The sequence below is a fragment of the Engystomops pustulosus genome, chromosome 1 (assembly GCF_040894005.1).
Source record: "Engystomops pustulosus chromosome 1, aEngPut4.maternal, whole genome shotgun sequence".
Taxonomy (NCBI): Eukaryota; Metazoa; Chordata; class Amphibia; order Anura; family Leptodactylidae; genus Engystomops; species Engystomops pustulosus.
This window is the reverse complement of record NC_092411.1, coordinates 196956325-196972801: the sequence shown is the minus strand read 5'-3', so window position 1 is coordinate 196972801 and position 16477 is coordinate 196956325. Positions and strand designations below refer to the sequence as shown.

The 16477-nt window shown below is 40.2% G+C and overlaps 1 protein-coding gene across 3 annotated transcripts in view; it reads right to left on the bottom strand.

Annotated features, from left to right (window-relative positions):
* Positions 1-5821: 5821 nt before the first annotated feature.
* The window catches only part of HERC3 (HECT and RLD domain containing E3 ubiquitin protein ligase 3), a 55540-nt gene continuing 44884 nt past the window's right edge, over positions 5822-16477 (bottom strand). For all 3 annotated transcript variants that reach the window (XM_072117526.1, XM_072117546.1, XM_072117536.1), the window contains 7 exons: positions 16260-16403; positions 14675-14841; positions 14012-14078; positions 12506-12588; positions 10199-10382; positions 9539-9641; positions 5822-7412 (listed from right to left, as the gene is read on the bottom strand). In XM_072117526.1, coding sequence (XP_071973627.1) covers positions 7204-7412; positions 9539-9641; positions 10199-10382; positions 12506-12588; positions 14012-14078; positions 14675-14841; positions 16260-16403 — 957 coding nt within the window. In that variant the 3' untranslated portion in view covers positions 5822-7203. The remainder of the gene's footprint in view (positions 7413-9538; positions 9642-10198; positions 10383-12505; positions 12589-14011; positions 14079-14674; positions 14842-16259; positions 16404-16477) is intronic.

The following is a 16477-nucleotide window of genomic DNA, read 5'->3' as shown; positions in this document are numbered from 1 at the left end:
TAATATAGTTGTATATGTCCCCTATGATTTGTAAAGCGCTACGGAATTTGATGGCGCTATATAAAGATTATTATTATTATTATTATTAGAGGCGTCCGCCTCGAGGCCGCCGCCATCTTGGGATTGGTACCATCCCACCACTCGTCCTCTCAGGCGGGCGCTGACAGCGAGGGGACCGCGACACGTCATTTTAATCACGGTGAGTACTATTGACATGTGAATTCCAGCGTTTTAGTGGAGGACATGAGATATTTTGCTGAAGCGTAAAGGACTATGAATAAGTCCTGTGAACACCAATAGGAAGTTCACAGACAGTGGGGGCGGGCATTTGGGAGGTTTAAAAAGCCATACCTTCATATGTTGTGGAAAGGCAAGTCAGACGAAGCGCTGCTGCGCAAAACAGCTGTCATGTACCCTGTATATTTGTCCCTGCGTCTATCCCTCCCTCTGCATGTATTGTACACGTCATGTTTTTGTGAGTATCACTAATAAACCGGAATGAAATAAGGAAGAACTGTGGTGAGTGCCAGTCTACTGTTGTTTCCATAACATTCTTGGGAGATGGGCTATTTTAAATTGTTGTTTATTTTGCTTTTCTTTTCTTTTTTTCTTCAACTCCATCAGAAAGATCTCCATCAGAGATCCCGGGAGAGACACACATATTACTACCATCTGACATTTGTGCAGAAACTGGACAGTAAGGATAATTGCTATAATCTTGCTGTTCCTGTTTCAAGAACATGATTTTTTACATAAAGAAGAGAGAGTGTTTAGAGCTCCCAAATGGCTGCCAGTCCTGTATGTAAGTACTACTATATGTAAGAGGAGCCTTCTTTTACCAATTAACATTGCTATATGGGTATACAGGCGGTCCCCTACTTAAGGACACCCGACTTACAGACGACCCCTAGTTACAGACTGACCCCTGTGACCTCTGGTGAAGCTCTCTGGATGCTTTAGTATAGTCTTAGACTGCAATGATCAGCTGTAAGGTGTCTGTAATGGAAGTTTTATTGATGATCCTTGGTCCCCTTACAGCAAAAAATTTGGAAAATCCAATTGTCACTGGGACTACAGTTAAAAAATATACAGTTCCGACTTACATACCCGAGGAACCTTTTTGTATGTAACCTGGGGACTGGTAGATAACATTAATTTATGTTAGGCCTCATGCCTAAATGACACAAAGTGTTCCATATGCACATGCTGCAGAATTCGCCCAGCGGTTATTCCGAAGAAATTCCTCGAGTGCAAGAAACCAGCTGAATAGGCTAGTTTCTGATGTGGTTTTATTCAGCATTTTTGTTGCTAAATGGGGATAGAGCTGAACCTTTGCATCATAAATGTTGAATTCCATCCTAAGAGTACATTCATGCAGCTGGGCGGGCATACCACTGCGCGCTGGAGAGGAGAACAGCGACGCATGGCCACACACACAGGGAAAGATAGAGCATGCCCTATCTTTTCCCCGTGTACGGCGCAGTACCACAAGTTCTGGCTTTGAAAGTATACTAGGTGGGACAAAGAGCCGGAACAACCCCAGCCAGTGCGGGACCTGGAGGGAATATCCGGGACAATCTCCCAGCTGCCCATGACGGCGGTACAGAGGTGAAAAACCGGGACTATCTCGGGAGCTATGATCTAGTGGTTGTACCAATATTAAGCTAATCTAAAAGAAAGAAAGATCTTCTAGAGCAGTGGTGGCACTCAGAGCCCTTTCTGTGGGCACCCGGGCCATCAGCACACCAGACAGGACTCAAAGAATCTTCCTGCAGTTCCAAGCAACTTAAAAGATGCTGCTTTCAGACATATTTTGATACTTACTTTGCTACTTGGGACTGTAGGAAGAGGGAGAATGAATAGACAGGACCAAATTATCTTTGGAGGACCTCCTGCTGGCCCCATGATTTTCTCTGTACAGAGGGACATTGGAAAGAAGCTATAATGATGAAAATTTTCCATCTTTCTACTGTGTTGCTGTCCTCAGGAGGCCAATTTGATTAAAAGTTGTTGAACAGTGAGCAATAAGTTACTGCTTTAATTTTTTGTTGGAACCTCACGATAAATAAGGGGGGGTTGGGTTGCAGTTTGGGCACTCGGCCGCTAAAAGGTTCGCCATCACTGTTCTAGAGCATAATGCATTGGGATTAAATTAATATTATTATACAAATATTTTTTTATTAGCTGTTCATCAATTTTTTTATGTTGTCAGCTTCGTACCAAGTGTGTTTTTGTGGCACTCAATTGTAAAATCTTTTTCACAACTCTGGGGGGGGGGGGGTATTTATCAATGTTGTTTTTTTGTCTGTTTTACGTTGTTTTGGCACAGTTGTGGTATAAATGCTGTCTTCCATTGCACCAAATGAACATAGGACAGTGCAAAGTCAATTTAACATAGACCCTGCTTGCACCAAATTCATTATTTGCATAGACTAGTTTTCACAATACGACTGAATTAATGATTTGCAGTTTGGTGAACATTTACGCCAGTCCTCCATTGGTCTATGTTGAGACATTTGTTGGGTCGTTTTGTGACTTTTCATTTTTTGTGATTTGCTCATTGTAATGAATTAAGAGGAAAATCCCCATATACTGCCATACTGTAGTGTGGCAGTATATGGTAGGATCAATCAGACAACCTAGGGTTAAAGTACCCTAGGGGGTCTGAAATTAGTAAAAGTAAAAATAAAAAATAAAGTTTAAAAAATAATTAAAAAAACTAAAAATTGATATATTGAAATATAATAACGTTTTTTTGACTGTGTTTAACCCTGTAACGGAAAATAGTGCCCGAAATCGAAAATGCCAAATATTAGGATCACAAATTGAAAGTGTTAAGAACCAGCAGTGAATATGAGAAAAAAATATGTGTGTGATAGACATCATGGACGTGTATTTACACAAAGAGAACCAGCCCTACTCCATTGATGCAATAATTTTTTATGCCCCACAAAGAAACCTTAGTATTGGTCATTTGGGGGAAGTGTAACAACGATTCAAAGATTCTCTGGTAACCTAGAGAGATCTGATCAAAATCAAGGCTCTACAATATGGGAAACCCAGGAAAATAAGAAGCCTGCCCCTCAACTGCAAAACATTGGGTAGGGAAAACACTTCAGGGGTTATTAATTTGGATAAGTGTGCTCTGAAGAATGTACGATTCTGTATTTTTTGTTTCAAGGAGAGTTGTCTTTTGGAATGTTGAAAAGTATAAAAATGTGGAGTGGCTCTCCTCTTTGAAGGAACACTAGGTAGTTTGTCACTATACAAATTAGCGCTTATTCCTGTAGCCTTTAGTAGACATTTCTTTCAACCAAATACGATATGAAGCAATAAATAATGGTCTGATCCCTCCTATATGCTGCAGCAGCATATGTGACTTAGTCTCTCGAAGCGTGCGTCCATGCGGCCTGTACTTTAGTCACTGTTGTCCTGCTGTGATTCGCTTAGCGATCGTCTGCGGGTAAGTACCGCTGCTACAGCTGTCCCTATAAATTTCTATCCATAAACTGTGGCTGCGGACACGAGAGAGAAGTCCCGACACGTGTTTCGCCGGGTCTCCCCGGCTTCTTCTAGGGGCAAAGGCGGCTGGGTTCGGGCGCCTTTTATTCAAATGCGTAAGAGTGACGGCCTAATTAGCCAATGGGATTCCACTGTAAGTTCAGTGGAAAGCTATATTGTATTTATTATGAGAGTATCTACTGTGCTGTTATAATATCACTGTTATGTGCTCATTGTTTAACATTGCAACATAATTAATATGCTTTGATATCGTTAAATGGTGAAGTGTTTTATTTTTCACCAATGTTAGAACAGCAAAAAAAAAAGGGCTAGTTGGTCCAGAATAAAACATATCATATCAAAACATGTATCAGGATTGCAGTATATCTGACCTTATGAAGATACTACTTTAAATAATTAATTGATTTTAGGCACCCAATATTTGTAATGTGAGAATGTTAAAAAATGATCGCAATTTTAGTTAAGGTATGATTAAAGTAGTCAGATATAGAATATATTTTGATCCATTATGGTTAACAGAGTGGAGAACAACCACATTGTTTCCTCTAAAGGGGACTTTCCATCCCCTTATTGGGGCTAAATTTAAATCGGATTCACTCTCTCAACGTCGTGTTTTATTATTGTAGGAGACTTCCTAAAGATGAAATTACAGGTTCATTATATATGAGAGTTCACCTGTTATACAGTATTATAATATAGTACTGGGAGTGAATCGCCCCTTAGGGAATGACAAATGGATTGGAATTAATGTAGCGTTCTGAATTCAGAGAAAACATCTACATTGTCCCCGATCCCCACAAGGAATCATTGGTGGGCTTCAGTTGTTATTACAGGAGGGATCAAATAAAATATAAGGGGACTCCCACCTGAATTTATATCCCGAGGTGTAAAATTAGAACCTATGTGGCGAGGACATAGTATGGCAAAGTATAATGAAGCCATACTAGATGTTTAATTCATATTTTACTTTATGGTGTGAAAATACACTCAGGATTTTAAAATAATTAATAAAAGTTAAATCTTACTACACTTACAACTTTCTCTCTCCTACAATTCCCCTTTGCCTTTTTTTTTGTGTTTACATTTCTCCTCACACTATTACTGACACACTGCCAAACCAGCACATGTGACTCCATGGCATTCACAACACAGGGCGTGGCCTATTGTCATGTGACCAGGGTGACATCAAAGGTCCTTGAGCTACTTAATATGAATACTGTACCCCATGTACATATCTGACCACATAAAACAATCACAGCAGCCTCCATGGACTTCTACTCCTCTCCATGCAGCCTGCTGTGATTTCATGTGATAAAATATGCTGTGATTTCATGACATATATGCTTAGTGTAGAGTTCCTAATGCTACAAAAGCTATAGGACCTGTGATGATGTCACCCTGGTCACATGACATTATAGCAGCATACAGATATAGGATGGGGAGGAGCTGATGGATTCAGCCTGAGGAGGCCACGCCCACCTGGACTCACTGTAGCCATGCTTGGTTACCAGATAAAACTATAAAGTTGAATATATGGGAATCTCAGGGGCATAATTTTTAGCTACAAGCAGGGTGTCAAATAGTTATTAGAGCTCTATAGGAACCTGTCACTACCTGTATTTGTGAAAATAGTGGTGACGGGTTCCCTTTAACCCTACTTCTTTTCACCACTAATAAAATTGCAGACGCTCATACAGCCCCCCTGACATGTTTCGCCATATTTATGGCGTCCTCAGGAGGTAACTGGCTGAACGACGGGAGTCGGCTCCCTTCAGTGAGCCGATAGCTCACTTAACCCCTTTTATAGGGAGCCATTCAGGAGCCAGAGGAGATGGTGTGTAATTTAGGGAGGGTTTTGCAGAGTTTGCTTTCTTTAAAAAACTCTTATTTTTATAAAGTACTATAGCAAAAATGTTCACAACACTCACCCCTGAGATCTTTTAGGGAAGAGAGAGATGTTGCAGAATCTCAAGCTGGGATAGATTACAGGAAGGGAAAGGCCAGCACAGCGAGTATACTTGCATTGTCTGCATCCTCTTTGCTTTAGCTCCTCCAGGAACTGACATCCTTTCAGCGACTTCTCAGGCAAATAAGAGTATGCCGGGGGGACAGGTGATAGAGGAGTTGGGCTACTCTGTTCCACGACTTCTTTGATGTAGGAGACAACAATGTCTACTAGCTCACTGCCTGCAGTTGGGGAAAAGAACTGTTTTGCCATGGCTTCTCCCTTCTAATGGCAACTGGTATACCCAAGGTTGTCAATGATGCCAGCAAGTTATGAAAAAAACAGACAAATGCCTCAGTTTAAAAAAGATTTTTTAATAACAATGAAACCTATACAAAACAATGGTTTGATTCATTCAGCTTCTTAAGATCTTGTTGATTTTATTTCTACCAGGTTGGAAATTTTAAGATTAAAAAAAAGCATCAGTGCAAATATGTAAATTTACAGATATGCAAAGCATAGAGTCCCTGTAAGATCATTATTGAGAAAATGATCATTGATAATAATTGGGACCTTCTAACATTTGCTTGGCATTGGCCCAGGCGATGGGTGGCAGCACAGCAATGGCTGTTTGTTTCCCACTTTGCATATTGTGATTTGGTTTTTGTACAGAAATTTTGTTACGTGATATTTAAAAATAAAAAAAAAGTTTGGTTCTGAATAGAAACATTGCCTTGTATTGATTTCTTACTGGAATGAAGAAACTTTTATGGAAGTTGTTTAAAGGGAACCTGTCATTTTTCATTGAGGATAGGTTCCAAAAGCCAATAACACCTTCATTCCAAAGATGCCTTTGGCTCTCCTTTGAGCAGTTTAATTTCTTTTTAATTTGGGGGAGAGGGCTGGTGTTTCGGATGCATTTCAAAATTAATCGCTTGCCTTGTGCCCTCCTCCCTTCATTCACACTTCTCAGCTCTCAGGAGCAAGACGAGGGGTTGTGAGCAAGCAGGAAGGAGGGGGCTGTGAGACTAGCAGTGTGGATTAAGGAAGGAGGGATTCAGCAGCACAAGACAAGCGTTTTGATTTGTATCCAAACCACCCCCCACCACCCATCCCTCTTGTACTTGGTACAGGATTTTGTTAGGGAGTCAGATACACAATTATAAAGAAATGAAAATGCTCAGAGAAGAGACAAAGGCATCGTTTGAATAAAGGTGTCATGGGTTTTTGGAACCCGTCTTTAGTGAAAAATGAGGTCCCTGATGACTGGTTCCCTTTAAATAAAAAGGCCCAGATCTTGTGAACATAACTGGGCATCCATCAGATAAACTAAAATAAAAAACACACAAAAGATTTAACTGTGACCTCAAATGGCCTGAAGAGTAGCAGAATAACTGCTAGAATGGTTAGCCTGAGAAAATCCTTTCCTTGATAATACTGGTATTACTACAACAAGATACAATGTTATCCCCATATAATTAAAAGATCAAGGTGAGCCAAATGCAAAGAATAAAATCTACAAATAAAACATAGGGTATCATAAAACATATCAAAGGCGTTAAGACATCCACATAGGATTTGTTTAGAACATTTTTTTCAATTTGGTTCCTTTACAAAAATAGAAACTGAAGTCTTTACCTGTATACAATGAGTGTATTTTACATTAATATTAAATAAGCCCATGAGAGATAAAGTGCAAATAGACGGAGGGAAGCATGGAAACTCAGTGCTATGTCTCATACTAAACTGAAGCCCTCATAATGGTCTATGGCTTGGGTAAGTTTCTTCCTGAGAATTTCTTTGCTGCTGTATTTAGGCAAGTCCAAAAGGTTGTAGCATGTGTGAGCTACAGGCAGGTGGTCCTCCCCACTGGATATAGACTGGATTATTATGTGCAAGCTGGACATGCCATAGATCGGAATACGGTCGCTGCCGGTGAGAAACACTGAAATGACAAAGGGTCACAGCACTCATTTAGATTTTTACAGGACCAAAATAATATTAGAAGAAACTAAACAAATGGTGGCACAATCTACACTTAGTTGGAGAAGGGGATGCATCAGAAGCATGTCTGATGACATTAAAGGGACCATGTCACCATGGGACAGGTTACTAGATAAAGTACTGTATATGCCAAAAATGTTTTCAAAAAACGTCAGTGTTCCGTGGCGTTTGAAATAAAGTATGTGAAACTTTACTTGGCTCCCTGCTAGATGCCTCAGCAGACTCCTAGAGAGGAATATTTCAAACTTGGGGCTGCTCTGGTCTCCCCCCTACATCCTCTCTTGCACTGAGATGCCAGAAAGAGTGAGCCGACACGTCATCGGGAGGAAGGGAGGAGTGACCAGGAGAGCAGTGGCATAAACATTTTGTCTATAGCAACGTGTCCTCTGATAAAAATTAGCACTCTGGGGACAGTTTCCCTCTAAAAGGGGTTGTCGTAGGATAGGCCATCGTTGTCTGATCAATGGAGAAAGGGGAAACACACAATGTGCTGTGTAATGGCCACTACATACAGAAGAGTCAATTGCTCAGATAAAGCTGCTTTTGGCTGTGTTTCACCAAGCCAAAATGATAAAATCTGTGAAGTGACACTTACTTACCAAAGACCTCGCTGGCCATCAGTTTCAGGAATGGCCCTTTAAGAGTAGTATATTCATGGGACAACATTTCACACATGGATAACTATTTAGCTCCCAAAAAGTCAATGGATAATGAAAGAGTTTGGCCAATAAGTAGCTGAGGAGGTGGGGTGGAGGGGTTAACTGTAAAATGTGTCAAATTCTCAATATGGATCATATCTTATTGTCATCCAAATACTACAACTGGATTTGTTATAAATTTATATTGTTTAGATTTATATTTATTACACTATACATGTAACATTTCTGCAAAAAGAACATGTTTTTCACAATTCAGAGGGATCTATTTTGGGATAATATATGCCACTCAGATATTCCTTCTGAGGACATTTAACATAAGATTAGCAGTTCAAGAATTTGCAATGATGTTTTACATAAGACAAGTTTTCTTAAGGGGCACAACGTGACACAAGCCTGTTATTACAGCCTCTGCTGGGAGCCCAGAGCTGTGCTACAATTCAGCAGGTTTTCAGACTAATGGCAAAATATGACAAAGATAAACAGTTTATATAAATCAGACATATGCAGAGAGAAAGTGAAGGAGATGAGAGGTGTGCTAGTTTAACCCCTGCCTGTCTGGTTGTTAAATTACTTTGTCTTTTACTAGCTGTATATCCGGGTGTTGGCCGGGATAGTAAATTACTGCTCTTAGCTATAACAAAATAGAATGGGTTAATAATAAATATTTTATATGCATCTATAGACTGGTCCTAGACCATCTCCGTCACAGACCGTCCCTTTTGTCTAAACTTTTCTGACCCTGAATGACCGTCCCCGACACTCTCAATCCAGCGACTGTCTCCGTCTCCGGCATTCTCAATCTCTGACTGTCACTTTATCTATAGGGAGATTTATTAGAAGTGTATGTGAGCAGAACTGCCCTAGTTGCCCATGGCACCTAATCAGAGCTCAAGTTTCATTTTCCACCAACTGTTTATAAAATTTTAGCTGATCTCCGATTGGTTTCCGTGGGCAACTGGAACATTTTTACCTCAGATATTTCTAATAAATTTCCCCCTATGTCTGTATTCCTATCCATCTTACCTCACACCTAAGTTGTCTTCTACTCATTGCCTATAGTAACCAATCTCAGCTCAGAGCTCATATTAATGATCTGTGGCAGAATAGCAACCAATCACGGCTCAGCTTCCATTTGCCGCAGCTGCAGACAATGGCTCCTGTATATGGTGGTAATAAGTGGATTTTGGAAGGTTTGGAGTGAAAATTTCAGCTCAAATCCTAGTATATGACATTCCCTGAGTCAAAGAGAGCGGCTGTGCAAAATTTGGTGATTGTAAACACGACAGTATTCCTTTAGTATTCCTGATTTGGCTCACAATAACTGAAAGGAAATGTGAACTGGGCATTACACATATACATAGAATATATACATATACAATGTATCAAAAAAAGCAATGCTTAAACTTACATAAAAACCTTTTCTTTTTCTCTAGAGGGAATTCATGGAAGGTCTCCCAAAACATCCTCACAGTAGGGTGCGCAGTAGTGTATTCACCTTTGTACACAGCGCTCTATGAGAGATCCAAGTAAAGATGTTACTCTGAATGCAGAATCATATATGGCCAAGAGTAAGAAACAATTTGCAAGTAAACCGTTGTCTCTGTGTAAAGATTTTTGGATGCAAGTATTTAGTGCTGCCCCTATCCAGGGACTTACTGTAATTGCACATGCTAGAGCTTTCCAAGTGCAATAGTCCTAATTCATCCCTCCCCACTCATTTCCACATGAGCAGAAATGGGAAATCTAAAGTGTGATGGCCACTGAGCTCTCCTTGTATAACAGATGGCAAGAGAAAAATGTATTAGCGATGCTGCCATCAGACATTGACCCTACAGAAAAGATCTCTGTTGTCCTCTGATTGCAGGTCATGGATGCATAATCAGTCATTATTTCTACAACAAGCCACACCACCATCAGCAGCACTGTAGAGGAATGAATATTAATGTATAAATTTACAGTACTCTAGGATTTGGGGAAGAATCACCTAATGGGCCCCTGTACACCTCATGTAGTCATGCCCTTGTGTGGTCTGTCTAAATACGGTAATAATTCTGGTTACGGTCCTCACCTCTTCCAGTTCTTGCCAGTTATAATTACTACTGCCAACAACCATGGCTCGAAGTTCAGATGGCTGAAAAAGCTCCAGTATTTTTCCGCCACAAACTTTTAGAAATCCAGTGGAGAATGCTTCATACCATTCTTGAATTGACTGGTTGAAGACATAGTTAACGTAAGAATCCACAAATTCTTTCCTACAAAAGAATTTACGTCAAACTAAAAGAATAAAAACTCATGTCAATAGTAAAGTGTTTTTGTAAAAAAAAAATCCCTCATACACATCAATGAGACTGCACTGCTTTGACCTCAAGCTTATCTTTGATCTGGATCAATGTTTAAATCTCAGTGATTTCCATACAGACCTCAGTGGAATCATACACCACAATGATACTCTAATTAACAGTTATACACCATCTATAAAAAGGATTTAACCAACTGAAGCGGTATCTTTAACCCTTTCGCACAGAGGTGCGGGGGGTGTATGAAGAGGGCTCATGGGCTGAGCCCTCTGCATACAGAGGCAGGGGTTCGCTGCATATTGCAACAAACACCCACCGCTAATACCCACGGTCAGTGCTTGCACTGTTCGTGGGTATTAACTCGATGCTCGGTCGAGTATTAGCATACTCAGAACGGCTCGTTGCTCAGACGAGTATTTCCCCTGCTCGATAACGAGCATTTAGTTAACGAAAGAACAGTGAAGAACAACAAATTACGCGTGTGTCTTCCGCTATGTTAGGAGATGTGCGCGAACATCTGGAATGTGAAGAATAATGTTCTTTTCAATGTTTTTATTCTATTCTTCACACTGCAGATGTTCGCGCACATATCCTAACTTATTGGTAAGACACCTGCAATGTGAAGAATAGTGTTCTTTCAATGTGTTCTTACAAGGAAAACATCTGTAATTTGTTGTTCTTCACTGTTCTTTTAGTGAAAAAATGCTCGGGTTTCCCATTGACTTTAATGGGGTTCATTATTCAATACGAGCACTCGAGCATCGGGAAAAGTTTGTATCGAATAACGAGCACCCGAGCATTTTAGTGCTCGCTCATCTCTAGTATTAACACGTCTGATGGCACCGGCAAAGATGCAGCTGGCATTTAAAAGATGGTGGTGCGTGGGTGCCGCCATCTTGGTTCTGATCGTCACTGCCCTGATTGTCTGTGTGATTGGGGCGGGGAGCGGTGGTTTCTTTCGGTTGCTATCAAGGCTGTAACAAATTTGCAGAAACCAGATACTGAGCCAGTTGCTCATTGTAATGAATACTGTGCAATAAAAAATGCCATATACAGGCGGTCCCCTACTTAAGAACACTCGACTTACATACGACCCCTAGTTACAAACGGACCCCTGGATATTGGTAATTTATTGTACTTTAGTCCTAGGCTACAATAAACAGCTATAACAGTTATCACTGAATGAAGTTTTAGTCTTAATCCTGGTTCTTATGACAACCTAACATTTTTAAAATCCAATTGTCACAGAGACCAAAAGAGTTCTAGCTGGGATTACAATGATAAAATCTACAGTTCCGACTTACATACAAACTCAACTTAAGAACAAACCTACAGACCCTATCTTGTATGTAACCCGGGGACTGCCTGTACAGCAATACAGTAGTATTGCAGCATTTGGCAGGAACGATCAGAACATCTAGGGTAAAATGTACCCAAGAGGGTCTAAAAAAAATCGTAAAGGAAAAAAAAGTTTCAAAGCTAATAAAATAGTAAAAAACACGATCGCCGCATCTCAAAATGCCAGATCTATCAAAAATATTAAAAACTTATTGACGGCGTTATCACCGTAATTGTACTGAACCAAAGAACAAAGTTTAAAGCGCAGAGTGAAATTTGCAAAAACTGAGCCCCCATGAAAGTGACGCAAATGCTCTGTTTTCCCCAATTTCACCATACTTGGAATTTTTTTCAAGCTTCCCAGTACACGGCATGAAATAATAAATAATGTCACTGAGAAGCAAAACTTGTTACGTAGAAAATAAGCCCTCACACAGAAAAATAAAAAAAGTTATGGATTTTTGAAGCTGGAGAGCAAGAAATGAGAGAAAAAAACCTCCATCCTAAAGGGGTTAAAAATGTCAATGACCTCTGTACTAAAGTTTACAATGTAATTGCTATGGAGCACCAGCAGGGCTAGATCTATGGTGTGTGTTGATGATCAGCTGAAACTAACTCAATCTATCCTAAACAGATAGGCTAGAAAAAAAACAATTGTAATTATAAAAAAAAGGAATCAGGCTTATTCAGATCACTACATGTAAGGTATGGCACAACCTCACACAGGCCAGATGACATACCTGTTATCTCTATTCACAGTTATTTTGTCTCCTCCAGGTACCAAGGGTTTCATTTCCATTAGCCCATAACTTTCCCTGAGGATCTAAACACACATATAAAAGTTTGACAACAATGTGATTGACAAAGGAGTATATGAAAACTAAAAATTTTAAAGCACATATAATCACAGTTCTAACATATATTAAATGGCCAGTACGGGGACGGTGCCCAAACACTTATTGCCCAAGTATTTATTTCCTGTTCAATCTCTACAGCCTTGGAATATGGACTATTGAGAATAATGACCACTCACAACAAGAGAGTGAGGCCAGCCAACTCATTTGTCGCTAAGGTGAACTTGAGTGTCCAGCTTACATGCATCATACTCTCCACAATCATTTCTTGTGTTCCCATAGTTAAAAAGTCAAGTTAAGTTGAGTCAAATTGCTTGCCTAAGGAAGGAAGGACTTTGGGTCATTGATAACCCACCTCAAAGTCAAATTATCCTGCGTAAGCCCAGCAGTGTCCCTGTCCTGGTTCAGGGAAGAAGCCTTTATGAAAATGTCTTCCTAGATCTGAGAATTCCTATGATGAAGGCTAGGGTCATGGAGTAACTTCTCCGTCTGGAGAGTTGGCAAATTAAGGCCCCCTCGCAGGCGTGTGGAGACTTACAGCCATTGATGCTCCACTAGAGGAATCTGGGACAAAGAAAACCATGCTCCTTTTGCTACCTTGTGATTAAGGCTAGAACCTTTGTTAAAAGATGTGGAGTGGCGGCCAGGCCAAATAGGTGAGCTACAAATTTGCAGTGTTGGGATCCAAGCATTCATAGGAGGGAAAAATGGTGATGTAGTAGACATCAATATACAACCCCGATTTCTGGCAATGACAGGAACTGACCCCACTCTATTGATGAGATAATGGAACTGTAGGACGAAAAAGGTATTCACTGCTAAAGATGAGCTGCAAGTGTGTCTGGAATGCTGTTCTTGGGTTGAAAAACAAACCTCTATGAAAACAAGAAGGGGAAGAAGAGGCCTGAAACTCCCTAGAATGACACCTAGTAACCAAAAACAATTGGTGTAATATACTTTGGTCTGTGTGGTCCTCTTGTCTTGGGCAAGGATGGTGTAGGAAAGATAGACAGGGGTTGCCCCAGACAATCTCCGATTCACTTTTAAAATGGAGGCACAAAAAAGGAGGCGTTTTTTTCTTCAAATTAAAAATTCTAGAAATAAAATTAGGTCATCTATACCACTTGGTAAACATTGTAAGCTTAAAACTGTAAAAAGCATAATTGGATTTTGCATTGCACCTCAAAAAAGGTTTGAATAAAAACTCTTTCTAATGAGTTCTATTTAGCCCAATATGGTGGCAATTCAACCTAACCGGCAAAAGGATATGCGATGCTAGGAGTTCATAAGTCGTGTAAATGTAGCCTAAAAAATGTTGAAATAAAAGGAATCTGGAAGGTCAAATGACAGCAGTGTAGATGTATAGGGAACTACAATCTACTGTCTACTTACTGCGAAATTAAGACAGAATGTTTCCTCAACATCTTCTGCAGGGTAGTCTAAGAGTTCTTGAAGACTTCTAGAAGCAAAATAAAATTGGAATTGGTGGTTCGGAGTCAAAACTGGCTGCAGCATGAACTTGCCCTTCCTGCAGTATAACACTGATACTTAAAGGGATTGGTCACTTATACAAATGTTTACCACGGCTAATATAACATCACAATTGGGTCATCCATATTATATTTACCCTGTTGGACTTTGTGTAAAAGTCACAGTCCTTCTGTTGGCAGGTCATTTGACCTGAGGCTCCCAGCAACTTCAAAGGTCTACTAGGGACTTCCCTTGATAAATTTAGTGGCCAACCTCAGATTATAAACAGAGTAAACATACCTATATGCAGCCGACAGCACCCAGGGATTATCTAATACATTTACTAACTTGCTTCTGCCTTGACTTCAATGTACAGATGGACAAGAAAGCCACTTATAATAAAACTTCCTAATATTTTTCTGCGAGGCACTGATAAAAAGTACAGCACCAATATGTTCTGCAAAGCCGAACAGAGATTATAATCACATATCTTTTTCTAATGGGGAGTATTATGCCAATCATATAATGCATTAATAATTATTTTTATCTATATATAGGACCTACAATTTAATTTTAAGCACACACCTTCCTTCTGTAGGGGATAGCTCCTTGAGATCTTCCAAAGTTGCTGGCACATTCAATAGCTTCTTGTATAGCACCAAAGGAAAATGTAGGTCGACTACTGTGAAGTTATAGATGGCTAACCCACACATAATGCCAATAAGATGGAACCAGTTGTGCTCTACAAAACACTAAAACATACAAATATGAGACAATAGGCAGCATATACAAAATTATAAGCATGCTCATTAATAATAGGGATTTACCATTTCATGCATTCATGACCTTGTTATTAAAGTGACAACACCCAAAGCTAGAAATAGGTTCTAATTTCACAGATCAAGAGGAACTGTCACCAGACTGACCACCCTAACTAACAATGCCTGCTGATAAGGGGTTACAAGTTCTCCCCATATCACCTAAAATGAGCTGCCCGTGGGGCACTGTACCTTAATTACAGACATTTTTCTGATATGCAAATGAACTTTTGTGACTCATGTCTGGTGAATGTAACTCTTCTCTCTCTCAGGCTGGAAGAGAACCATGCCTCATTATTTTGACTGACAGCTCTGTGTCTCTTCAAATCACTGCCCTGCCCCCTTGTACTTGGGGACTGTCTGCTAATATTCAACTACAGACATAAAAGCTCTATGTACGGATAGGAAATAGTGTGTGTCTTTTTTTTTTTTTCACACGGTGCCTTGTGTTACATTCATGAAATGTGACCAGTGACGACATCACAGGTCCTTTAGCCTTCTAATAATAGCAAACTGTAAACCATGTATGTGATTACATGAAATCACAGCAGCCTCCATGGAGGATGGAAAGGAGTAGAAGTCTATTGAGACTGTTGTGACTTCATGTGGTCAGATACATGCATGAGGTACAGTTTGCTATTGTTAGTAGGCTAAAGTACCTGAGATGATGTCACGCTGGTCACATGACATGAATTGTGTACAGTAAGGAGGCATAAGGCATGGGGAGGATTAGATGGAAGGGGGCAGCCGAGAAGGACATGACCCCATCTGATGCCAGGTAATATAAGATAAAAGGCGATTTATGTGGATGTAAGCAAAACAATTTTAGCTAAAGAAAGGTGTCAGTGAGTTAATAGAGCTCTATAGAAACCAGTCACCAGTATATGTGGCGACAAGTTCCCTTTAAAGAGGGACTGTCACCCTTAAAAAAAAAAAATGCTTTAGGAGTTGCTCACTACCGATAAAGTTGGGGAACACTGTACTGCTATGACCTCAGAATGAGGGGACGGTCCGAGGATCCCCCCTCCCCGGACCGCCCTTCCAACGCCATAGGCAGTCACTGCCTCCTCATACCGCCCCCTCATGAATAAGCCAAACGGACGTTCTGAGGGTAAGGCAGTGCAGTGTTTGCTAGCTTTATCGGAAGGTTCCGATAAAGCTAGCAGTTTAACACTGTTAATACTGGGGTAGCACTAGGAGCCGTTTACTTTAGTAAGCAGCTCCTAGCCAGCTTATACAGGGTGACAGGTCCTCTTTAAGTTATAATACTGGCTTGTGGAGTGATGTAACTTATGCTACTGTAATGAAACATCTAAAATTTTTGCTTTGCTTTAGGTAGGTTTATCACTTACAATATCGGAGAACCAGAGGAGGTTGGAATCAGGGTACACAGTGAACATTCCATAGATGGGGTTCAGAAGTTCTTTAAGAAGTAAGAGAAAGAATTCTTTAGTGACACCACCATCATCTACAGCCTCTTCCCCGTCAAATATCACCTGTAAAAATAGATATCATTTATGAGATAATACTAAATTTAGTTGACCTGTTATAGGTAATATTTCATGGTGGT